This window comes from Anopheles moucheti, chromosome 2, assembly GCF_943734755.1.
Source record: "Anopheles moucheti chromosome 2, idAnoMoucSN_F20_07, whole genome shotgun sequence".
NCBI classification, from domain to species: Eukaryota; Metazoa; Arthropoda; class Insecta; order Diptera; family Culicidae; genus Anopheles; species Anopheles moucheti.
The window spans coordinates 50,686,879-50,714,123 of NC_069140.1; the positions used below are offsets into that span (position 1 = coordinate 50,686,879).

At 43.0% G+C, this 27,245-nt stretch overlaps 1 protein-coding gene across 2 annotated transcripts in view; it reads left to right on the forward strand.

Annotated features, from left to right (window-relative positions):
* Window positions 1–3,232: 3,232 nt before the first annotated feature.
* The window catches only part of LOC128299886 (RNA-binding protein Pasilla), a 76,702-nt gene continuing 52,689 nt past the window's right edge, over window positions 3,233–27,245 (forward strand). For both annotated transcript variants that reach the window (XM_053036019.1, XM_053036020.1), the window contains exon 1: window positions 3,233–3,356. In XM_053036019.1, coding sequence (XP_052891979.1) covers window positions 3,233–3,356 — 124 coding nt within the window. The remainder of the gene's footprint in view (window positions 3,357–27,245) is intronic.

The following is a 27,245-nucleotide window of genomic DNA, read 5'->3' on the forward strand; positions in this document are numbered from 1 at the left end:
GTTGTTTTGCACTGTGTACTAAATTAGCCAGTAGCTCACAGGAGTGTATTTGATTGTATACGAAATATTTTTTCAAAGACAGTCATATTATTATTTACAAAGACTTTTGTTATTTTGATTTGACAGTCAACAAACGTGCTTTTTCCCAGCATAACTCTTTTTTAGTATAATTTCTTTATACAGTTCTATGTATGTATGGAAATAAATATAAAGGCTTCTATTTAATAATATAGTGCTAGTAACATGTCTAATGGCGAGTTGGGAAACATGGGTACAGGGGATCCCCAAAGGGGATGTTATACCTAACAATAATGGGATTCGTAGATACACGGATTTATTAATTTGACAAGTTTTTATTTTAGTTTTAGTTTTGGTTTTTATTAAGTTTTTAGTGATATGAGTATTCACAGTAGATAAATGATTCTAGTCTTGATCTGTAGTAGATCTTTCCAGTACAAACTATATTGCGCTAAAATTGTGTGATGTACATCTTCTAAGAAACATATTTTTATTTGTTTATTTTTTTGTAAAAATTGATCAAAATAAAAATTCGCTTTGAGTTGAAATCCTTTTTTTTTCTTTGGTGGCAACTTTCATCGAAATATTTGCACATCGCTATTTATGACTTTAGGCCTTTTGACCAAATCCCGAGTTCCTTGTCGAAAATTCACCTTATATTTTGAAGCATTTCACGACACAAATAATTTTTCGCTCTCCGGATGTTACTGAACTTGCAGTTTAGTAGTGTACCATGAAATACCATGCTAATACCATGAAAATGAAGCTGGAGAACAAAAATTCTTAATGTTACCGTTTTCAAATAGGTTTTCACCGATTTGTTATTAAAAAAAGTGAACATTGCCATGTTGCCGAATTCCTTTGTCATGCTAAATCGTCCATGTTTTCACGCAGTTTTCAGCTCAATCTTGTTTATTGGCTGCAATAGCCTGTTCCAGGGATAATTTCATTGTCTACGAAAGCGATTTCAACAACTTCAACAACAAACTTCAACAACAGTAGTTTATACCAATAGGCATTCGAACGTTTCTGGGCTCTCTTGACTCTCTTCTATGCGATGACTGCGGACAATGTTGAAATGACCGTTTTTGAAGCGAGGAAACCACTCCTAACTTTCATTTAGATTTTTTAGACAATCATCTCTGTATGCATTTACTACTGATCAATCGTCTTAGTAGGCTCCTGTTCTGCTTGCTTGACGATTACTAAACACAACATTAATTCACATGCATTCATGCATCCAAAACAATGTAATGAGACAAAATAAGCATTTGTGACGTTTTGAATTAACAAAAATTTAACATAAATTTCTGCCAGCTCAATCGAATCCAAAGCGGACATTATGTAGCTCAAGACTTCGTAGCTTTAAAGTGCCCTGTAATGTTTTTCTTTACAGATTACGTGTACATTGATCATGTTTGCAGAGGCATAGTGCGTAGTGCTTAATCTTGCTTGTTTGTCTTGTAACCGAACTCATTTCACAGTTCGTACTGATCCACTACGTAGTTAGATTGTTGCATGGAGTCAACAAAACAATCATGGCCGTTAGTTGTGACTACCCCGCTAATATTGAGTTGACCCGCCATTAGGCTTATTTATACCCGCTCATTGTCACACCACACACACCCACACCGACAAGCGGTGGAATCCATTTTACAAACACCGCCCTGTAAACCACATCGTCGAGCCGCTTTGATTGTATTGTACCGCACCAACAACGCACTTCAAACCCACTGATAGCGTGGGGTTGTGTGTTGCGCCATATGTCTGATAAGAGAGCACTACACACCACTGCACTACGCGTGTACGGGGCGTGCGAATGTATTTCGGGCATGTTGCTACGTGTTCTGCCAACCCGGTTCTGTATGCTGTTATCAGTTGATTTCCCTGGTCCCGGGCATGCTAGGGTGTGCTAGGCTCAGCACAACACAAGCCGAGGGCACGATAAAACCGAGCAACAGAGATAGCAAACTGTACGCACGATCGTGCACCTTTGCTCTTGCCCACAGAGGGGATGACGAGCGTTGTTCAGCCACTCGGCACAACGAAAGTGAAGCAAACATATTTATTGATAAGCCAAACGTTTGGTTGGTTGTGGTTGTGGCGGGAACAGCTCACCCTTCGAACTGCGGCCCCGAATCCCGACGGTGCATATAATCATTTTCTCTGTTTCTCTTCCCTCCACGGATCGCAACAGCAGCAGCAGCAGCAGTCTAACGCAAACAACACACGCTTGTCGAGTGCAAAAGAAAAAGTGTTCCTTCGACCGCTGCAAGACTGATCGTGATCATTTGCTGGTGTGCTGTGAGTGCTTTGCTCCGTGTAGGTGTGCGCTTGCGAGTTCGGCTTCGTCCTTCTGATAGTAGCCCCCAATCGGTGCGCGAATTGCAAGTTGGTCGCTTTTTTCCGATGCTGTGCCGCTGATTTGTCGCGCGTTTTGTGTTACGGGTTTTGTTGGCGAGAGATAAGTTTAGAGCCGGCTTGCGTATTACGCCGAGCGATTCGTTCTGCTGCACGCGCGTACTACATTCGGTTTCGATACAGGGATAACGCACTGCAATCCGTCTGGCGGGATAGTTATTGAGTGTGTGCTCATGTTGATCCGCAGTAAATGGTGAAATTGTTTGTGCCAGTGTCGGTGAAGTTCAGGCGAACGTGACCCTCTCTTGGCGTGTGTTTCAATGTGAGAAGCAGCGTTGGTTGTGCGTAGTTGGAAAAGTGAAGTAAAGTTGTACGATGTGCAAAAGCCGCTAAAAGCGATCAAGATTCAAAGTGGAAAAGTTTGAAAGAAAGTTTAATATCAAACGCATCAAAAAGGCCGCTTCCATCCCAGCAGCCGGTATATTCTTCGCTTCGGGCTAGGCAAAACAAAAAAGTGGTAGTGCAGTGATTGTTTTTTTTTGTTGTTGCAAGTTTGTTAAAATTTTACCTTCGTTCCGCGATCGCGAGCACCATCTTCTGCGTGTGCGTACGCGACAGAAGGACTCGCGTACTAACTTTGCCTGAGCGAAATCACACGGGGGGAGCAGTTCTGCCTTTTGGCGTAACCCTCCGCTGGTCGGTGGTGTAACACGTGGTCACGGTGGAGCACGGTACGACAACAGGGGCGGCGGCGGCGGCAGCAGCAGCAGCGGCAGTAGCGGCAGCAGCAGCCTCCGGCAACGTGGTCTGCGATAAGGTTCTCAGCCTAATCAACAACAACAACAACAGTATAATGGCCGCCGATGCCGCCATGGACACGACCTGTCCGAGCCCTGAATTGGGCGACTCGCGCAAACGACCCCTGGATGATGGTACCGACGACGGAACCTCCAAGCGATCACACTTCAGCACCAACGGTAAGTCTGCGTCTGCTGACGTTTCCGTCCTATTTCCGTCCTACTGGCGATCGGTGTAACGTGAGCTAATGTCCATCTGGTCCCTGTGTGAGGGTGCTTTGGTGATGAGTATAAAATGTCAGAATCCTATTTTATCGTTTACCAAGGTGACTTTCATTGTAATTGTTTCAAGGATCAATTCGTTAGTACAGTAGTATAGAAGGAATCCTGAGGATGGTTTGGTTGGATGAAAATTTGCAAAAGGAATTCGGTGGTCTAATGCGGGGCGGTATCATGGAATGTCCTTTAGCTTCCATGAAAGCTACAAAATACATGCCTTTGCCCTATACATGCATAAAATCCGTACAGCGTTTACAGAGTCTTTAGTACAGATTACAGGATCTTTAGTACATTGGTGTCTTTAGTACATCACAATTTTTCCATTGTTATCAAGAATCAATTTGGAACAATGATGCCCATTTTTATCAGCTATTAGTTGTTTAAAGATCTCATTTGATGATTCCTTTATAAAAAAACCCATGCATTTATGAAGGATTGATTTTAGTTCTCGTATTTGTTTCTCGTTCTTCTCTTGCGTCCCCTAGTTAAGGAGATTATCCCAATTTCCGATTATTCATATTCCCAATATCAAAACCATTTATGCACGACCCGTTCGTCACGTTCAGCTCTTATTTTGTGTGTGTGTGTTTTCGTATTTCTCTCCAATAGTGCTACGTTTCGATAGTGCTGACGTCCACCAAAAACCTTATCAAAACGCGTTGACAAATGACCGCAAAACGTCATTCATCATTCCACTTTTTTCGGGGGTAAAAAGTATTTCATCGTTGCAAGCGGCAACGTAGTACGGCCTAGTTCCAATCCGTTTCGTTCAATAGGCTAATCGAAAAGGGCAACCATGCCGTGCCAAGGTTCGGCCGTTTAATCAATCATTGATTTTATTTGCCATTTTTCGCTCCAACGTTTACGCCACCAGGTTTTGGGGTAAGGTCGGTTGATAAAGGGGGTTTGCGAGTAGATGCGGTGGGATTTTAGATTTAGTTATAAGGTTAACAATGTTCACCCCATCGATTTGTTCTACGTGGAAGCATATCTATTAGAGAGTTAATAATAAATGGAGCTTTTACTTCTATTTTGGAAATTTTCAACTCAACCTTGCTCATTTATATGCAAAGGCATTAGATTCTTTTCCCCCATCAATGGCTAGTCGGTGAAGTACATGCCCAGACTATCGGTTGTGTACTAACGAACATACTTTTTTTTACATTTTTTGTACGAAGGATGAACAACTTTTGGTCTATATTATCAGACTGGAAATGATGATAGACATTGTTTTGTTTCTTTTGAATGATAATGACAGAACAGATAAAAAACCAACCACGAAAGTAATGTGTGCAAATGTGCATTACTTCCGTAGTAAACGGTGGCCTCAACGGTGCATCGATGCACTGTGCGGCTGTAACTGCTTCTGCGTCCATCATTTGCAACAGCCATCGGCAACAATAGCCCATACATAGCCACAGCGCAATCATTCCGATTTGTGATCATTTCCACCGTTTGATGCTTTTTTTCTTTCATCCTGCACACATCGACTCCCGCTTTGAACGTATCTGACAGCATCGGCTTGCCCTGCTTCCAGGCGCATTACCAACAAAAGGCGCCGAGTATCGAAACAAGGGCATCGCCACCAACCGGCAATGCTCGTCCAATGGTCCGGGTCTAGGGGGGCCATTGCAATGCCCATCGTTGAATCTTGCAACGAATAGGTCCAATCATGAGAGGGATGGGTTTGGTTGAGCGCACTCGTCTAATTCATTCGCCCGCGAGTTTCCATTGTCGGTAGCAGACAAGTCCGGGGCCTTATGCTGTTGGTGCATCGATAAATAAAATGCACCACCTTTGCATCATGCGCTGTGTGGGGAGTATGTAAGCCCGGGATCATTGTAGTGTATCTGCAACAATGCTTGATGAGAGCACCGTTTGTGAAGTGAGCTATAGATGAACCACCAGACAGATGGAGTTGGTGGAAATGGTGAAAACCTTATTTTTTAGGGACTCCTGTGGGATGAACGTAGTTGTTGCTTTTCCCAAACGTTTATACGTATTTCCAAGGGCTAACCCTTACAAAGAGAGATAAATGTTTCCAAATCTATTTCAACTTTGCATAAAAAAAATGCTCAAACGTTGATAGAGCAGTCACACCTGCAAAATGTCACCATTTAGTTGGTCTGTTTCTGCTATTTTCGCTAGTCACAAACAATTACATTCATTTCCGCCGCCACTTATCTGCCAACCACCGGCCCACCGAGCTCCAAACGAATGGGCGTTTCTATGTTCATTTATGTTTAATTATTTTATTGTCAGTTCTCTGCTTCGTTATGACAATGCGGGTTACACAAAGTGTCGCTGTTGCAAACGTGGTGAATCATAGTGTGCGCTGGAGCGTAGGTCGAGTTTTGCGAAAGCATAAACATACCGCACAACAAGTTTACCAGCAAATGGGAGCAAATCACCTTATCAGAAGAAAGGTGGCCCATTTATCACCATTTAGTACTACTTTTCTAACACACAATCGGTGCGGTTAACGTGCTTCCAGTGCAATGTGTGACCCGTAAAGTTGCGGAATTAGGTTACAATTTTATGCACCTAAAGTGGGTTTGATAACATTGCGCGATAAGACTGTACAAAGTGTGCAAATTGTAGCTTTTTAACATTTTACAAACACATTGCGCTAAATTGATTAAAAATTGTGGACATTATTGCAATAACAGTGCTTCGTTCCATACGAGAGCTTTACGAAAAGTTTCATGCGTATTTTGGGCAAAATATGAGTTTTCCACCCCACCACCCCACTTTTCTTTTCTCCTAACCCCCTCCCCCCCCCCCACACCGTCCTTTTACAAATTATTCGTGAGGCCTTCCCTTGGTGACCCATTTTCGATGGGATTCATTTCAAAGATTACATTATTGTTTTATCGTCCTTTCGGCGTGCTTCATTCGCTTCTCATTCTGCACACCCAGTGCTGGGATGCTCTTGGGCGGTCGTTTTGTTTTTTTTTGTGTTTTGCTCATAACTGTAAAGGATCCACCACTCACTCATGGAGAATCACAGATACGAATATGTTGTTAAAAATGGCCAACTGAACGTCCTGTGAGTCCGTTGTGTGTTGACTGTTCTTTTTTTTCTCTCCACCTTCCCCCCCCAATAGAGAACATCAATGGGGAAGAAGAATGCCAAACAACAGAGACAAAGTTCCTAATATAGCGAATCTGTGCCCTGTACTGCTTTGATTTGTAGTGCTAAGGATCGTTTTGCAGCTGCATCCATTCCTACAGCCGTGCAGATGCGGCTCCTCGGCTACCCGATTTCTTTGGCAAATGGCAAGGTGGCACTCCCTCGGGGAGGGGAGCCATTCGGAACAGTGTTGGCATCAAACGGACTTTAACAGCTTCGTCCGTGTCCTACATTCGCCCGCTGCTGGTTGGTTTTTCTTTTTGCTATTTGGTTGGTATCGTACACACACTCTCACACACAGCTATAGCTGCATGGAAACGCTAGAGGAAGGCTCTCGTTTATGCTCGATTGCTCTATTTTCTAGTGTGGCATTGCGCCAAGATTGTGCGGGGATGGGGTACAAGGGATTATACCGGGCGGGTTTCCCGCTGCGAGACGGATCAAACTATATATATATATCCTTTTTTCCCAATTCGCTCTCTTGTGTGTTTCTTTCCTTTTATTTTATTTTTAATCGTTTAAGTTTGGTAGAATTCTTTCTTATTTAGTAGTATCCATTTCAGTGTTGGGCGTATCTTTTATTATTCCATCTATAGGCAGCAAACATGTTTCTAATCACTGCTTTCGGGGGTAGCTTTCGGGTTGACTTTCACTCACAAAAAAACACACCGTGGGTGCTTCCCTTAAGCTCTTCTTTTCGTCGCCTGCAATCATTGCGACAGCTTAACACCTTCTAATACTGCTCCGAATGGGACTTACGCGGTCGCAAAGCCTGGAGATGCACTCCGTACTAAGAAACTAGGAACCACAACCCACCAAAAGCTTCGCGTTGGAGCACCGAACCAAAATGAAAAGCAGCAATACGCTGATGACAGCAGGCACCATGGCAACGATGTTTCCCGCTCCGCTTTTTTTTTTCCTTCGCTTCGTATTTAAATAGGAAGAAATGAGTCGGGTGTTGCTTGGATGGTTTGCAAGGCACCGAACGGCAGGCTCTGAATTTGTGTGTCAGGGCACAGAAAAGGGAGGCAAGCGACATCTGCGCAATGCATGCGACCTTGTAATAGAAACCGAGAAAGCGAAATCCATGCCCAACGCTGAAGCTTTTCAATCCGCGCATTTTGTTGCCATCGTTTTTTTTTCTTCTTCTACTTCTTGCTACTGCTGCTTCTGCCTGCCGAAGAGAGCTTACACAGCATGACTGGGAGAGTATTCCATTTTTGCGTACAGTTGCTTCTCTTCACTCTCTTCGCGTGTTTTGTTGTTACTTTCCTGGGAGCTGTTGCTACAATTAAGGCGCATCCGTGTGGAGGAGCAGCAGCAGCAGCAGGCTCTTCTAGGAATGGTTTCCTGTTTTTTACTTTTTTTTCTTTTTGCCTTGCCCACCATCAGGTGAACAAATAAGGGTTGAACTATATGGGTATGTGGGATTGAAGCAAAAGCATACAACATAGCACAAAACAATACGCGCGATTCGATACAATACGGACTCCCTTTTTCCTCCACACGACACACGAAACACACATATTTTTACACAGTGGAGCTGGAAAACAGCTGCGCATCGTTATGCTGAGACCCAGGGTTGATACGTGTGAGCGGAGTTTGATTGTGTGCAACGGAAGCTACCACGTGACTTATGGATAATTGATGGCCGTTTTTCCGCTTTCCAATATCGGTTTTCTGTTCCGTTGTTTTTTTTTTGTTTTTGCTGTTGATAGTAGTTCCGAAGCGCGGGCCGCACGTAATTTAATAATACGCTTGCATACGTCACCCCGTACCCCGTCACCATGCCAGGGTGCATTTCCGTTTTTAGTCTTACCTCGGCGATATTCATTTGCAAACGTTCACTCGATACGTGATGTGGTTGGCCGCATTTAATGTATGTGGCGTCATGCAGTCCTTTTCCTTTTTGGGGATTTTGGGGGGCCTGGGTCATAAAGTGTCATGATACAATCGGTCACTTGTTAATCGCATGTCGTAACACTGGAATACAGTATCGGCGTGGATACATTTCAAATTGTAGTGATATTGCTTTACTCCAGCAACTTTATGCTATCTTCATGTCTATGTTTTACTCGGCATGCTCTCAAGAAAATCTTCTTATATCAACTAACCGGTTTTTTTTTTCGTCAGAACAATAAGTGGTGACCTCAATACAAGAAGGCTACAGCAACAGCTCCCCACAAGCCCAAAAAGGCTGGCGTTGAACCCTTCGCAAAAGTGGATCAATCGTGGCACGTCACGCAAAGAAAACGCTGCCTAAAACCTGCCCACCGGTGTACCCGGCGGCAACGGTGTGAGTGATATCCCGGCACAGTCCTTTTAAAACCGGCTATTCGGCTACTACTTGGCTATTCAAACGATCAGGATCCGGAACACACTTGCCTTCTCGGTCATGGGCAACAGCTCCAACTGACCGATGTGACCGAATGACCGAAAAGCATCCTGAAAACCGGTCTTTTTTCCCCAGCTTTTCCCGGGATAGTATTGCCCATGGGTGTAAGCTTTTCGATAGGAATGATTTATGGTGTAAAGTAAACCCTGTGAGCCGTCCATTGGACCTCCAATGTTTTGAGACAATCCGACACATTCTACCGCACATAGAATACCCAAGGGACACGTACCGGGTGGGTGAAAAAAAAACATTCCTTAAGTTACAATATGGTCTATTCTGTGAAAGACTCGTGAAATTGGGCCTTTGGGATAACTTTATTTTTCTCGTGCAGTGCTTCCTAATTTCCATCTAAATTTTTGACACAAAACTCCCGCAATTCATTGAAGAAACACTAATGTAAATAATTTATCGCGTGTCATTTATGCTTCATTTGTTTCGCGGTGTTTGAGAGTGTTCGTTCGTTCCGAAAGAAATAAGCTTCCAAACGGACATGGATGAGGCACCAGAAGTCCTATTTTTATGCGACTTTGCCGACTGGTGTAGGTGTGCCACATTATCGTACACAACTCATTTCCGAGCTGATAAATCATCCACGTCTCACGTGTCACGTTGGCTGGACGCTTACGTACGTAATCGGCGATCGATTGTCTGCGGCGGTCCCGTCACATAATTAAATGTTTTCCCGTCTTGCGTCCGTTGATGTCTTCCCCCCCCCCCCCCCCCACCCTGGAAATGCACAGTCTCCGCGCCAAAGCGCGAACAGATCGGATGGTATTATTTTGGGCAAAGGGCCAATCTCGGGTGTGTCCGCAGTGCGTCATCTTTCCACAGAATCAGGAGCGATAGAGAGGGGGGTGTAAAAAGTCATTACGGGTGCCCCTTACCTACCGCGGCATTACCGTCCACTGGTGGCCCCGGTGTACCGATGGAGTTTAAATCTGTGCCAACGGATCAATCTTTAACAACTCTGCCACCTGCCAGACACGTGTACCGATATCTTCATCTACCATCATTAAACGTCACGGAGGTTCTGGCCGACTTCTGGGACTTCATTTGCTTATTGCTGCTTCTCGGGTCTGCAGTGGATCACGTCCCACATTCTTCTTTTTCCCGTACATTGCTTTAGGTCAAGCGAAGGGTAATAGCGGGGCAGGGCAAGATTTAATTAAATCGCAGATTGTATCACAAAAGGATACCAAAAATAAATAAGCATCTACATGCATACCGAGGTTTGTCGAACGTTTGGTATAAAAATTTGCTATAAACGCTAATTGTGGTCCCCTTTGCCCAAGCGAGAGCGCGTGTAGCGAACACGAAACAATTAAACTGAATTATACCCTAAAACACACCAAAACGGATCAGCATACTGATTAAATCGCAGCAAAAGCCAATTTATTAACCAAATTTCGTTCTAGCTTTTTACGCCCGTGTTGCGTGCTGTTCCTGTAAGTCTAGCTACTGTTTAAGATGGATGTTTGGGGAATGGAGTTTTTTTTTTGTTGCGAACTAGACTTCTTTCCCACCAAAGCTAACCGACACCTGGCAGAAGTTTCATCCCTACCCCGGGGGGGAAAAGTTAGATCCCTTCATGTCTAATGTGCGGGACATTAAATTTCCATAAGCTCTCATCCTAACCATCCGTTTGCGTTTGCGTACGTGAGCGTTTGCTGTTTTTCGGTAGCTTTCCGTCGGCTTTTATCCTCGGCAACCACGGAAAAAGGCCGGAAGGATGAAAAGGCGTTTCCTGTGCCGACTTCCGGCTTCGGGTGTCAGTAAATCTTGTCACGTTCTGAAAGCTTCCCGCAGATGGTTTATCCATTAAAATGTTAGGCCCCAAAGAGTTGCTGAAAATAAATGCTTGTCACAACAAACACTGGACGGATTGAGCCGCGTGGTTGGAAGGAAAGAGAAGAGAAAAAGGGATTTAAAAATAAATTTCAAAACAATTACCAATCGATGGTCGGCGTCAGATCGGTATCAGAAATAGAAAAAAACGATGCAGGTCATCTCTCAGCATTTCGATGGCCACCGGATAGGACAAATCAAGGACGTGCAAATGTGCATTCGTAATGGTATGCGGACCGCCGTTCAGCTCAACCCTGCCCCACGAAAAAGCTTCGTGCTGCTGCTTGACGCCCTTGAATCTGGGGCGGGGGGAATCTGGCCGTACCGAAAGACTAGCTCAAGGACGGTCGGACGAATCGTTTATTTTCGGATAAGCTTTTGGTGTGCTTCCTCCTTCTTCGTCTTTTATGGTGCAGTCCCGCAGCCATAAAGCTGGCTGCCCATTTTGTACATCTCATTTAGTTTCATTTGTTCCATTTTTTGTTGTTGTTGCCGTTTGCTTTACACTGGCCGTTACGTTTATCGTTTGCACGGATTGTTGAATAACAAAATCGCGTTATAGCCTAGCGCTAAAAGTGCAGCTTCATTATCACCTGCACCTTTGGATGCCATTTTGAGGACGTACGAAATGGTGTGGTGTGGCCAAAATGGGCGAAGCGAAAAAACACAAACAGACAGATTGAATAACACCAGCGGATGGTATTCGTGCTCGGTAGTGACGAATTTATGGTGTGACAATTAGGTAGGTGATAATATGGCGTGTCCGTATTGTTAACAATTGCACACAACTAATTGCAACAGTGTTTTTTAAGGCGTATGGTGCAACTGATCGGTGTAGGCGCACTCTGAAAGTTAAATAACATTTAGCTGACACATGCAAAATATATTTGAATATCAAGTTTTGATTTATTAAAATAAAACACCGTAAAATAGTAAAATAAAACTTTAATGCATGTTTCTTAAGTACTTTTTATAGAATCAAAACATAAATCAGTGAATGAATATTACTATTTTAATATAGGATCTTTTTCGCTTCCATGTCTTCCTGCCCTCTCTCTGAAAAATCCGAGATTGTTTGTATAATAATTATTTGCATTGAAAATAACTTCACAAACAACGTTTAACGCACTGCGCGTATGTTGTTGCCAAAAAAAACAAAACTCCCCTCACTTGCGGTGACAGCTGACATCGGCTTAAAATGGTTCACAAAACAACAAATGTCAGCGCCACTGTGTGAGAAAATAATTACAATAATCCAATTTCGTGTCGAACCGATTAAAAGTGGTTGTGCCGCCCGTCGCTTAGACCGTGGATGGCCATTTCGGTGCTGCAGTTGCGCATTGCGACGTGTGAGCGAACACGTGCAATGAGCACTCCCGACGGTGTGTTGCAACCGATAGGCCGGATCCGACCAAAAGTTAACAAACCGGCGTACCGGCACTGGGCGTAATGGAGAAAAAATTAAACATACCATCCGGTTGCGGCTTTAAGATTTTATGAGGATCGTTTGAATGCATGATCAAGTTGGCTGCGAACCCGACGGTATGCCGCCACCCTAACGGTGGGAGTGTGTGTTGTGTGTTGATTTTGTTATCCTAACAAAGAGCTCCCCCGCGTCCGATGGTGCGAAGATTCGCTGGTCACTTGCGCGGGGTTGCGAAACGGTCGTCATACAATGGAAGGGAAAAGCGCAACCAAATCTCAAAAACGAACACAAACTGTATCAGCTAAGCATGATTGCATGAAGCGCACAACTGTTTGACATACCTTTAGGACCATTCGCTTCAGTTGCTTTCGTTGGGCGTAGGGGGATGCCAGAAGGGCAATGCAGAATTGTCTTCGTTTGTGCTGCTACCACTGTTTTTTTTCCCATTGTCATCGGTTTGTTTTTATCATGCATATTTTTTTCCTTTTAGATGACACCCATTTTCATGATCATTACACACTCTCATTCGGGACGATTCATGCCAAATCATCATCATCGAGCAGCGGTTCTGACCTGCCGCCGATCGCACAACCGTACCCGGGCAGCACGATCGGTAAGTGTTGTTGTTTTTCTCTTTATTTTGGCATATTTTCCGCAGCTTTCTCTACCGTTTACTGACCCTTGCTGGCTTAATGGATGTTGTTAATTTACATTTTGCAATTGTTGGGGATGGAAAATTAGAGTTAGAGCAAAAAGGGATTTTTTTGTTGTTGATCACAACTTTTGTGATGGTAAAACAAACGTTGGGATGTAGAATATAATTATATTCAACAGGAGAAGATATGCAATCCACAGCTCACTAAACAGATAATATGTGGCTGTTTATTAAAATTCTTTAAAAAGAAACTTTAAATATTCAGAAATACTTAAAAAAATAGATAGTTTAAAAATAAATTTGTTTTAAACAATCGAAATGGCGTTTTAAAAAAATATCTCTTCACAGTACTGCAACATATCTGAGTGTTAGTGGTGCTTTCTGGTATATAGGCCATAGTAATCTTGTACTGCAATTGAACATAATTTAAGATCTATCTTAAATAAGAAGATATCCGACTAGTTCAACAGTTCTGGTTGAACAGTCAAATATCATAAAAACACACCTGGAACGAAACTTGAAGTACCAAAGAGGCGGAATTTAAAGGGGAATAAAATATTCGAGTAGCATATTATATTAAAAAAATGTTCATCAAATTAACAAATTGATTACGTATGTCAAACCCTGAAGTAAATATTGTTGTTATAAGCAATGCTGCCAGGACGGCCATAGCTACCAAGCTTTTGAAAGAATATGTAAATTCGCTAAAATCAATATTCAAGCATGAATAATACATTAAACTCACGTGAGATTCGAGAGATATTAAATCTACATTTGTTTCTGTTGTGTAATTGTGATGATGATTACGATGATACCAGTAAATTGCCTAAAGGATATCTGAGGAAAATTCAATTCGAATTATTCGCTGGTTTTCGCAAACTTTTGGTAAGGATTTGCTAGAAATTGTTTTGAGGAATCTCTGGTTGTTTTACCTTTCGAGAATTTTACATGATTTTAAGATATTTTATAGACCTCAAGAAATTGCTTTGAATTTCTAAAATTCTGACATTATTCGCGATTATATCCCAAATGTCAGCGCAATATGTGACAGTTTACCAACTTTACCCACCCTTTAATGGACATTTTGTAAAAATCTATTTACTTATCTTTTTTATGCTTAAATGTTGATTGACACATTACTCTCATCTGCTCATCGCTATATATACTCCCCCTTCATTGAAACACGCTCATTTCAACCCAAAATCCATACTCCGAAATTGCGCATAAATCAATCGCCCAACATATGCCCCCGGGTCTGAATGGGATGTAATCGGTAATTGGATCAACTGTTCAGCATCAGACGAATTACTTTTCTCCACACGTCATTTAAATCGCCACCACCACGTGTTCCCTGTTAAGAGGAAGATGAATTTCCTCATTACACGTTAATGTCACCGCTGCTTCGTTGTGCGGATCCCCTTTCACAGCACCGTTTCCAAGCTTGCGTTCGTTTGGCCAGTACCATCGCTCGAGCTTCTTTTTTGTTCCCCCTCCCTAAAACGCTTTCCGTTAATTAACGTCGATTTGTGCTTCCGCTCGATACGAAACGAAAAGAATTGCCACCGGCAGCCACCAGAAGGACTGGGAAGATAGATGATACCGCGAATCCTGATGTCGTCATCGCTTTACGTCACACGGGTTCGCGTACGCTTCGGTTTCACGGATAAGGTGAAGAGTGCTTTTTTAGCACAAATCGAAAAAGGTACACCTTTAAAGCCTGAAGCACTCAAATCCACGTAATTCACTCAGCCCGTGAACCAGCTTTCGTTACGCCTGAAAACGTCCCCCATTTGGGGAGCTTTAAGGGCAGCATTAGGCAGGAATGGTTTGGTTAATTTCCCAACCGCAATCGACCCAATCTAAAGGGAATAAAAGATCGTTCGGGTGAAGCAAGCATAGCCGGGGTAGCTAAGTTCAGGTTTCTCTTCCCATGATGCCGTTTATTGGGTTTAAAATCCATCAAAATGAATTTCATTTCATTTTCTGCTGATACTTCTACGAATCCGCTAAAATCAAGTCAAACCGATAAGTAACAAACAAGCCAAAGACTACCTGCAGTGAAGTTAGAGTTCTGTTTTATTATAAAGTTGTATTTTTTTCATCAAATTTCTGCAAAACATCAAAAATTTCTCAAAGAAGTGCATGCTCTGAAGCATTTTCTCAAACGTGTGTTGATGGGCAGCCGAAAGTCAACACCAACTTCCGCTCGTATAAACCAACACAATGCCCCTCAAAACAATGTGCGTAACAGGTTTTTCGAATCTTTCGGCCGTTTTTCATCCCACAAATATCCCATTCCGCTGCCAACCACTGTTGCAATCCATCCTCAACTCACGAATCGAACCTTACCCAATGCCGTTCGTAGGAATCTTGTTTACCTTCTGCACAGTGTATAATCGTATATAATCACCCTCGCCTCGCCTCGCGATTGTTTATTGGACCGATCAGCTGTGTGATAGTATCGTGGTGTTGGTTGGCCTGCCCGTTTTGTTGTTTGCATCGGATCGGTGGATCGGTAAGACAATGTCAACGCCATCGTGAATATTATCATGACCACCATACAAAAACTGCATCATTTGGCCAGCGTCAGTGTGACATCACTGCGTTGTGTGGCCTATTTCCATGCGCTTACGTAAAATCGAAATGCGAAAACCGGTTCGAACGTCCAAAAATGGAGCCACCGAATGGCATTGACAATGAGTGAGCACCAAATACATTGCGCCACTGTTGCCTGCAGGTGCTCGGTGGGTTGCAGATGCAAAAAGTAAACACCATTAACGACATCTGTTAGCTGCTCGGTTTAAATAGCTTACTAGATTGAATTTAATTTTAGGGTAATTTTCTACCTAACGTTGCAAATATTAGATTGTTTTAAATTTAAAATTATGTAATTGCACAGAAACCTTCCGGATTAATTGAGTAAAAGGGTGCAAAACCCAAGAATTTCTTATCATAAAATGGGGATATTATCCAATAAGAGCATCCCTTTTAACCACATCAAACACACACACCAACCGTTTCCGGAAATAATTCAAATACGGTGCTCTTAATGTGTCAAGGTGTTTGTCCCACATCGGGCCACGTTGACCTCCCACCGTAACGTGCGTTACCTCATATGGAGCGGTTCGTTATATCCTTCCGTACCGTTACTGTTCAACCCACGAAAACCTGTTCACCGAATTCGGACCAATTTTGACCGGTGGGCCGGTGGTAAGGTCAAGATGAAAAGGGAAAGTTGTGGCCCATTCAACCTACTTTTATCCCACCAATCGCTGTGAGCTGCCAGTTGTGCATCCCCGCTCTTCTGTCAGAAAGAAAGCCATAAGGCACATGACGTAAACAGTGCCGGGCATTGTAGTAGGTCACGATTTGCAGAAACCAATATTTGTTGCTGCATGGTGAGGTGAGAAATTTTTTCTCATCTCACCTCATATTCCTCTATGCATGGAAAATCACAATTACCAGCTTGACAGAGTGGCAACAAAAAAAAAAGATTGCTTTGTAAAAAATGAAGCCATTTTGCCAATAGAAATGAAAATAATAAATAGTGAGAGAATAGCTTCCAAACGAGTGTGTGAAATATCCTAAATATTAATATAATAATGCGCGCCTCGAGCGATGGTGTACAGACCCCGCACCCAACACCGGATGATTTATGATCGCGCACTAACCTAACACAAAGTATTTGCCTGCAGCGCCATCCGATACACCGTACCAGGCGAAAGGTTATTCGTAAAAATCATTCTCCCGTCGAGTTATGCGCCCGAGAAATGAGTTATTTCTGTGAGAGTGACCATCCAGTTTTTCTTTCTGCGTTGTTGATGCTGCTTTACCAATCCCATAACAACTCGACAGTCATACATCATCGAGAAATGGAATACGAAAATGAATGTTTTGATTTTTCTAATTTTAAGGCGAACGGGGTTCGTCCAAAAATCGAATAAAAAGAAAACCGCAACCACGTTCCATTAGAAGTGGTTGTGAAACCGCAGCTAATAAAAAGGGCACACCATTTGTGACGCTGGGTTCGTTGTTTGAGGAAAAGGATGGTTTTTTTTTTTGCTGTGGTCGGGGCACATGGTGAGGCCAAAGGTGGCGTATTTTATGACATCCGTGACGAGTAATAAAATAAAGAGAACCCCTTCTACCCAACACGCTAAATGCGCGAGATGTCTGAACCGCTTTCGACCGTGAACGCATGCACGGAATGCATGTGTGGCAGTAACAGTAACGGAGATGAATCCTATCTACTGGCCCACACCGGCCGAACCACACACCGGGTGGTGGTGGTGTGTGAGAGAGCGGTCAGTGATTTTTAAGGCCGTCAGTGGGCAAACCTACTGCGGCACCGACGACATCTGTTTGCACAATCGCACACCGAACTGGTTGTTGTTGGTGGTGCTGTGTATGTGTGCCGATGTACTCATCATCTTCCCATTTCGATTGCTTGTCGCTGCGGAGTTTACTTTGGCGGTGCTTCCGTTGATTCTTTCCATAAATTCGGGTGCCTTTTTTGCTGCTGTACTTATTGCTGGGCTTTTAAAAACAAACAAACAATACGAAGACACCAGCATGGGGGGTTGCAACACCCCAAAACAATAGCAGCTTGATGACGACAATGTCGATGGTGGTGACCGGTGGATGGTGGATGGTCGTCGACGACGAGCGTGTTTCGTCAGTTAGCGTTACACTGGATCGCCATCTCCAACAGAAGTGTTCCATGATGTGACTGCCCATCTGTGCGTGTTTGAGTGTGTATGTATATATATATTTACCCTTACCTGACCAGCAGGGGATGATTGGTGGCAAATCTTACGCATCATAACACTTTACCGCACACTTTACGCAATCAAAGCAAGCGGATCGACAACGGATTGAGTGTTAAATTCCGTGCGATCATTGCGGACGATACGATTGAGATCGGTTGGTTAAGAGAGAGTGTGCTGTTGAAGAAGAGTCTTGGAAACAAAAGCAAAGCAAAACAAAAAACAGGAATAAAACGATGGGGAAACACACCATGTGAGCAAGACAATCCAATTGACCAATTGTGACTGCAACACTACAGTGTCACAGGTCCTCGTGCTTGTCTTTGCCTGGTCCTCCCCATCATCGCCACCGAACGGGCGATGCGGGTCCGGGACTGAGATTCATCTTGCGCTCAGAATGCTCCGAACTGTTAAAGTTATTCGTTCATCGATACGGTGTGTGTGTCTCTGTGTAGTGCGTTTTATTCACTGTTGCCTTCAATACCCCGCCGCCAGAGCTTTGATAGACTCAATTGGATGCAATTTAGCGTAGTTGTTGAATCCGGCAAACACAAAACGAAACGATACGATCCACTTTGCCGATGTGCCACCAAAAATGTTAGCTGGGCAAGAGAACCCAACGGATGATATACGTTTAATGTAACGGGGCAGCGTCCGAACGTATCAGCTGCAGTAAAGTGCTGCCGATAGCGCCCGGATGTTTCCATTTTAAGTGATTTGAATTAGTAACAATTTATTCGGCTCCGTCACAACGTTATTTGGACGAACCTCCCGCCCCTGCCGGGTCGTTCTATCCGTGCATGAAGCATGAAGCATGAAAACTCTCAAATAGGTTCTTTTGTGCAGGGGATCTGTTTTAGGCATTGGAATATTATTTGAATTAATTCTATTTGATCTACTTCTGCTGTTTGAAATTATTACTAAATTCACATTGATAAAATATGGTAATTAATCTATTTTATAAATACTCTTAGAAATACTCTTAATTGCTTTTAATATATAAAATGAACCAAAAGTCTTTACGGCTTTTTTTTCAAATATTTATTATTAATTTATAGCATAGTTTCATGAACCCACATGCAGGCGATTCTGTGGAATGGAAAGACGACACTTTAAAAATCACCAAGATTTGCGCACCAACAGTGCGGTGTGACGTAAACGAAAACAATATAGAAGCACACTTCCACGCCAGAACTTGCCGCCGCCGTGCCGGTTGACAGCGATCCGTCAGCAAACCGGAAACAATGTTCCACTTGTAAGTGATGCCATCAGCAACTTTTTGTGTGAATTATGTTCCCCGTTTCTCGAAGCATTCGTGCTGACTAGGCCCACTTAATAATGTGCCACTGGTGGTGGCTGCTGGACCAATCTGTTCCCCATAGTTGCAGCATAGTCGCATCGGCAAAGTGGGAAAACTTTTTCCCGAGTCACACTATCGGGAGCACACGGACAATACACACACACACATACATTTAAAAGCGAGGAGCGCTCCACACAATGGAGTGGAAAACAGAAGTCCACTCAGATCCGGGGATGGTTTCCCATTCTTGAGGGTTCCTTACGTTCTGCTTCGTATACATGTATCGCGACAACCATTATCACATACCAACGGTTCGGTATTTTCCAACGTCTTTGTGTCGACCTTTTTTTTCTCTCTTCCTTCTCTATTGCTTTTTGGGAAATACAACAGAGAAAAAAAACCTACTCCAATGCAGCGTGTCATATGACCGGGAGATGGATGGCATGTGATAGTGATGCTGGTACTTCATCAAGTGGATTATGTTTAGTTGTGTTTGATGCTTTGCTGGATCAGTTCTCTTTATTGCCTTATTTCGTTAGCTAGCTCTTTTTTTTACGCTTCCAAACACGTGTTCGAATGGGAAGTCAAAGCTGGATATTGGATGTTAATGGCACAGAATTATTGAGTCATATTTATTTCTTGATTTAATAAGAAGTCAACGTAAACTGGTCACTCCGTTCGCAATCAGACAGCAGACAAACATTATGTTCGTGTTTGATTGGGTCCGTCTGCGTGATATTTTCCGCATTAAACAACTGTAAGTAATCATCTGCGTAAACGCCTATCCCTAAACGCACACTGTTTCACGCGAAATGGTTTGGCAAAATGTTGTATGCATGAGCAATCGGAACAAGCTTATTTGCCTGCTCACTGCTTGTTAATTACGCAATATAACACGACTGTGCATTAAGGGTTTTTTTTCCTATTCACCACCTGAAAAATTCATATACTGAGGGAAAAAGGTATTTGAGTTCATATTCGTCGCGATAAGATTAAGCATGGACCGACCGACCGACAACCAATGGGATCGGTGTGGTGTTCGAATAATATTTTCATATTCAGTTGGTCGTAAGTTGTGGGCCCTTGTAATGGTAAACACGCAACGTATCTTATGCCAGCATCTTATCAGCTCCAAACACATTTCCAAACAGTAACATGCTTGGTAGTCTCGTACATTAATGCAGGGTAAGCGAAAGATAATAAGCTAACAATTGGCCGGATCATTTGTCATAAATCAGAAAAGCGATAATTCTACACAAAACTATTGAAATAAAGGCGTTTTGTTGATTTCTTTTTTAATCCCTTGATGTTATGATGCTTGCTTTACATAGTTTTTTTTTATGAGTGGAAGAAGGGCTAAGGAAGAGATAATGTTTTTGATAGTAGCGTCATGAAATGTCCAAAATGTAATCAACATTAAATAGCCTTTGTGAAATATGGCCTCTTACTTACTTAATTATCAGGCACTATCACAGAATTCCTAATAATTCGTCTTGTGTCTAATGAATCTTTTGCATAGATCGCTGCCACCGTCCAAGAGTTCACGAATCTTCACAATACGGATTCGGAGTCATTCATTCGGTTTAATCAAATTGACTCATTTCTTCTCTAAAGCATTGAGCTGCCAATCCCTCTAGCTGACATATCAACGCAATCACTCCATCTCAATTTGGCCCTACCATGCCTCCAAAGTCCATGTGCAAGATCTAAAAGGACTTTACGGATTGGTGTTATTCTCATGTCATGATCAGCCTACGGGAGCTTGGTGAGATAAGTCACTGTACGATGTTGCAGCTCGTAGAGTTCGTCATTGTAGCAGCTTCTCCGTAGTCCTTCCAAGGGGCTCAAAAGCCTTCTGATGATCTTCTTCTCGATCGCTTTTTGGATTTTCTTTAGCTTATTGCCCATGTCTCAGAGGAGTATGTGACTGGTGCAATATATTCCCAGCATCGATCGTCGCGACAAAAATTTTAAGTTGCGGAGTTTTCTAGTTGTAACAATTAGCAGATGACGCGATCTGTCGAGTTTTGGACGAATTCAAAATTGTTACCAGGATTCGATTCGATAGCCGGCCCACGACTGGTGTCAGGATTCGATTACCTGTGGAATATATCAGTAAGTAATATAGAAGTATATATATTAGTAACGGTGAGTCCACAGCTGCCTGGACAATCGACAGACGTCGATAAAAATGGCTTGTTAAATTATTTGCTTTTGGTAAGACTGCATGGCTTCACTTACACATAACATGACATAACCCATCATAATAACCGAAGGGGATCAAGATCGATCTATTTGTTTTCTGGTCATTCGGATGGCAAAACTGTTGCGGCCAAATCCACGGCCGCTTGAGTAACGAATGTCACCTACCGAGAAGACACGCCAAGTGTTCTTTTCACACAACGATGAATTCTATTGCTTCTTGCCTGCTCTGTAGCAGTCACTCGTTGCTGCACGGCTTCCTTTTGCGTGGATGGAATTAGAAGAAAATTCCTCCAGAATGCAGAGCCGGCAACCCGTCCCACTTACGTGTTCCATTTTGTGGTCAATGTAAAGTAGGGTTTCCTTCTTTTTATAGTATGCATACCTGAAACAAATGGCCCACAGATAGCGCATAGAGGGGCAGGTGCAAATATACATATGTGTGTTGCGGGATGTTGTTACGTCTTGTCACATCGCAACAACGCCGACGCTAAAAAGATCGAACGTATCAATCGCCCTAATTCCGAGCAGCAAACAAAGCAAAAAGAAAAAAGGGTTCTACCGCTTCTGCCCTCGGCCTGCGGGGCGTCAAGTCCTAATTAAAATCCAATAAACGGTACAGTGCGCCCGCCCACCATGCTGACGCCCCGCCGGCGTCGTAATTGAGCAGAACCACCCCGCCACACCAGACCAAGCCGACAGGAACGGAACGGAACGGTCGTGAGGATTCTGGCAGGCGAAGCAATTTTTTACCTCACCTGTTATGACAGTGCAATCGCTACGGAGTACGGAGGGCGGCGCAGGATGAAAAAGGACAACCCAGAGCGGAATCTGGCAAGGATCTTGCCACAACCCACGCGCACTGGCGCTGATTATATGTGTGGGCTCTAGTGTGCACACACAACGGCAAAAGGCGAGCAGGAGTGTAATGAGAATTTTGAATGAATTTTAATTAGCTGCCAGTGTGTCCCTTTTTGCCGTGCGTCACATAACAACGTCGCGTCCGTCCGTCCATCCTGATCAACCGGGTGCTCCCGGTGCTCCTTCCTCACACCACGGTCCCGGCACGACACCGGGCGACCTAATTTGACATTGAACGAGACATGGCTCTTTGGCACTTTTTGGCAGGCGAGCTTTGGCCGCCCGTTAGCTAATTAGAATGGCACAAGGACGAGGAAATGGTAGCACTAAACCTGCAGAGCAACGTCAGCTTCAGCCATCGGGGCACTTAAATGATGGAAATCCCTTTTTTTGCAGTGTTTGTTAGTAGGTACCCTGAGGAACATTTTGGGCAGCTAGAACAGGATCAAGTGTTGCATACTCCCCGAGCAATCGGCGTGATTGGCGATGAGGGAAAACTTTTTGCTGAGATAGGAACAGCTATACAGCATGCACTGTAACGAGAACCGCAACGCATGCATGTTTACTGTACCGAATTTTAATTGCCTTTAATTGAATTAACCTACAAATGACCAATGTTTACCTTCGCAAAGTGCTCTGCGGTGCTTATTGTCAATCAATTTAATTGCACTCCATCATCACTAATTCCGTTACATTCAATTAGCTCCAATTGGAAGCTACTTTTGAAACATTACAGCATGAACAAATATAATACTGGTCCTTTGTTATCTTACACGTTGTTGTTGCTGGGGTTTTTTTGTGATTTTTTAATCTTTTTGCACTGTTGACTCATCAATTAGCATTCGATAATTAATTTACACACACACCTTCCCCAGATGTGGTTGACATTTTTATCTGAATACTCCAAATTCTTATAGCCATTTTCTACCCTTGCTTTTTTCTTAATCATCCTCTCAAACATTCAAGGCGAAACTCATAAAACGCCCCTGCAACTTTAACTCGGTTTCAAGTTTTTAAATGCCCTCGTGGGCTTATTCAAATGACCCGCAGTGTGTAGGGGTGCGTGGTATGTCGCAGTGATAGAACCCACACAGCCACACCTGAGATTCACCTGATTAGCGTCCGATCGTTTAATCGATGACTCGCGAATCGCTGCCGGGGCCTGGTCGTGGTCAGCGGCAGAGACGAGGTAGACGATCAGGGGAGATGAAGTTTGAACGACGCATAAACCTCACTCATACAAACATGACCCACGCCAAACAAAAACCCACCTCCATCGTAGTATCCATTGGGGTGGATCGGAGGATGGTGAAGCAAGTAAAGAAAAAAAAAATAAAACAGGAATTCCCAAACCGAATCAACCTTCGGATTCCGATTTCGTGTTCGTTTCCGTGCCCAACCGGTTCGATTTAAATATTTTTTTTTAAGAATAATTTTTCGCCATTTGTTTGCTCACACCTTAGCCCCTGCCCTGTCCTTGTTTGCCTGTATTCGTTTCTGCCACGGGCAGGCATTCGGCTCCTTGTACCACGGTTGTGTTATGAAAAGTATTTGAATTTGAATTGGTGGTTCATGGTTCATGGTTGTCGTGTTGTTTACGTTGCCTCAGTCCCATCCCTTCGCTTCGTTCAAATGTCTTCAAAACGCGTTGTAAAATGGCCGGTTTACCTTTTCAAAATGGTGCTTATTGTTTAGTGATTTAGTTCTTATATTCCAAAGAGTATTACTAGTTTTGAAAAATCATTTTAGCTCAACCAACAAACAGTCAAAAATCTTCCAACATTACAATACCTTAAGAGATATATTTGAACCTCAAATGAACAATCATTTTCAAATCTTCCCATTTGTTGTCTATGGTTGATCCCAGTTGCAAAATTATAGACGAACACCACAAGGTCATCTTCAAGCGTAACCTTAAACCGTTACCTTTTCTATCTAGCAATATTTCCTCTGCGTGCTTTATTAAACTCTACAAGTATTATTAATGTATCGTTAACATAGAACCTTCGTGATTCGCGACATCATAATGTAATGTGTTGCAATTTAGTTCTGCCTTATGCACATTCCATGCAAATCACCATGCACATTGGCATATTAATTAATGCTTTCCATTAAGCGCCTTAAGGCAGGGGACTATTTTTCAATTTGTTACTCAAGCAACGGATGATTATTGGGTGCTTTTGAATATGGGATTGCAACATGAAACAATCGGCCGTGGCTTGAAATCACCTGCAATATGTAGTTAGTTGGTTTTGGATTGTATCTTCTGTGAGAAAATGTTTCACAATGTATTTGGTATTTATTATTATTTTATGCTTTGGTAAATCTTGCATGTTTCCTGGTAATATATTGTGTAAAACCATGGTTGTTACCGTTGTCATCGAAGGCGGACGATGCGCCTGAAATGTCAACAAGCGAGCGAGAAAGCCATGACAGGGGGTTCTGGCGACGGTGGTTGACTAGAAAAATGCGACAGTGCCGTTCTTACCACTTTCCCAGTGACCTAGTTTTCCTGCGCTGATCCGCATTATGAATACTGCCCGCGGGCGATGAAGACTTCTGTCATAGTAAGGGCACGGAACAAATGGTAGTGCTGCATTCTGACAACTCCTAATGCAAAATCGCTATACAAATTTTAGTTGGAGGCGACTCATAACGTTTCCATGGTAACATTATTTCCAACACCCTTGGATCATTTTTTTAAGTGGAGCGTTTTGATTTCCCAGCTCTTCTTTAAACTGCTATCTTTCAACGTCTTCTATGATTCCCTCGCCAACAATTTATTTTTCCATGCATACTATGATTTTACCAAATGGAAGTTTTTTAAACGGATCGACGTCCACAGACGCGCAATTTGTGAATGTTTTTTTGAAATTTGAAATGAAATTTTTATCAAACCAGGTAACCGAGAAGATTTTTAGTAGGGTCAATATTTTTTTCAGATCGTCTGTATTTCAATAACCCATGACACAAGCACAACATCAAGAGATATTGGTCAGCAAATTTTGGGCATTTTTTAACTTTATTTACACGCAACCTGGATAGTTGTTCCTGGGAACGAGGGATTGGTTCGGTTGTAATTTTGTACCGGTCCTGTCTAAAGAAGACTGGCGCCGCTACATCTGATTAAATGGCACCATATGAAATTTAAACATGTATGTGTCTGTTACTGGAAAGACATGACTCAAATATACTGCCTGTGAGGACAAAGTTAGAAAATAAAAACTTGGGAAATCTTTGGTACCTGAATGTGGATGGCTACTTAACCTTAGATATATCCAATCAGTTGCTTTTATCTGATTGTGAAAGACGTCGACTTTCGACGAAATTATGTGCGATGCCTACGAAAAGCATAAATGCATAGCAAGCAACTGGGGATCTGACGCAAAAATATTAAGAAGTGCTTCATTGTAATTTAAAATACTCATGTTAAAATGATATGTTGCATATGATCCAGATGGGAGCTGCACGCAAACACGACGTGACGTATATTTTTACGATACATTTCATTCGTGATAAATGACCAAGGTTCGGGACTTATCAACCACTAAGATCAATATATATATATATATATATATATATATATATATATATATATATATATATATATATATATATATATATATATATATATATATATATATATATATATATATATATATATATATATATATATATATATATATATATATATATATATATATATATATATATATATATATATATATATATCAGACTAAGAGAAGAACGAAGTCATCAAGGCTCAAGGTCTGTTAAAACTAATAACAACAACAAAAGCTCAAAGCGACTTGGAATATGCTTTGCCAAATAGGTTTTTATGAGAGCCAAAGGGGCCCGAGGTGAGAAATTTGATAATTTATTAAACTAAATAAAATAAAATTAACGACTTCCACCAATTGGGAAGAAATCCTCTTTTTAAACATCTTTGAGCTTGCGTACATAACGGAATTCTGTTGCATAGCCCTGTAACCGGGCCGATTAGCTAGTAGAAAAGCAAACTAAAGCAATTATCGCTAATCAATCAAAAGGTATCTCAATAATACCAGAAAGCAGCGCGCTTCTGTCTTTGGCCTGTGCGCTACACGTCATCAATGTCCGAAATGTATTGCTCGATTGGGGCCAGAGACAGCTCCATCATGGATGTTGTTCCCACATTTTCGTCCCTCCAAACAAACGTCACGGCACATGGTTTGGTGTGCGCTTTGGGGATGTTGTTCGTGGAATGTCACTCTCTTTATTTTTGCCTTGGTCATCCCCTAGCCCACACATAACATACCATTACATAAACAATTTGCTCTCCCTCGTTGGGGCATGGAGATTTCGGACGCGTTCCGTGTTGCGCTCAGTCCACAAACCACGTGGATAGCGCGCTGTGAGTGCGCTCTCACACAGTGCGACAAAATCCGTCACCACCAAACCTTGACGAACTGGGCTGGGGGGGGTTCTCACGCTGTGTCTCTCGGCGTCTTCAGCTGATAGCCATGGCCATTCGTCCCAAAGTGTGCGACCCAGCTGACGGGAGAGGGTTGGTTTGTTGGTTTGTTGGTTGGAGATTTCTATCGTCGGTACACGGCACCAGGGGCACGGGCACACGCACAGTCGCAATCGGTTGCGGGCACTAGCGCTTTTGGGGGCCGCCATAACTTCCTCCCATCCTTTCCAGCTGATGCGATTTTTTTGGTGAGAAGAGAATGAGAGCGCTCTCTCTCTCGCGCGCTTTTCCTCTCTCTCTCTCTTTTTCTTTCTATTTTACTCTCATGTTTTTCTCCTTCTCTCGTTTCCAAAGTACTGCGCCAAGCTGACGGTTGCGCAACCCCCGAATGGGGTGCCTTTTCCATTTCAACCCCTAGCTCAAAGGACGTCTGTTTGACAGCGCGCCGTTTTGATTCTTTTTCTCCCTTGGTGGCGCTGTTCGTACTGCAGCAAACTTGCTCGATGCTTGATGTTTGAGTGTGTTGAGTGCTGTGCACGATGAGTGCTGCTCTGCTCGGAGAGCAAAAGGGTTGACAATCAGCGCCACACGCAGAGTTGAGGGCAGAACAGTGGGCAGAAAGTCGGCGAGATCCGACACTCCCGCTGGCTCGGCTCAGAACTCGGATGCCCAGGGTCTAAAGTGCTTTCCCTCCTAATCGGGCCGAGCCTTCCGCGACTCAGCCGGTCATTCTCTCAATCGCGCCCGATTCGCA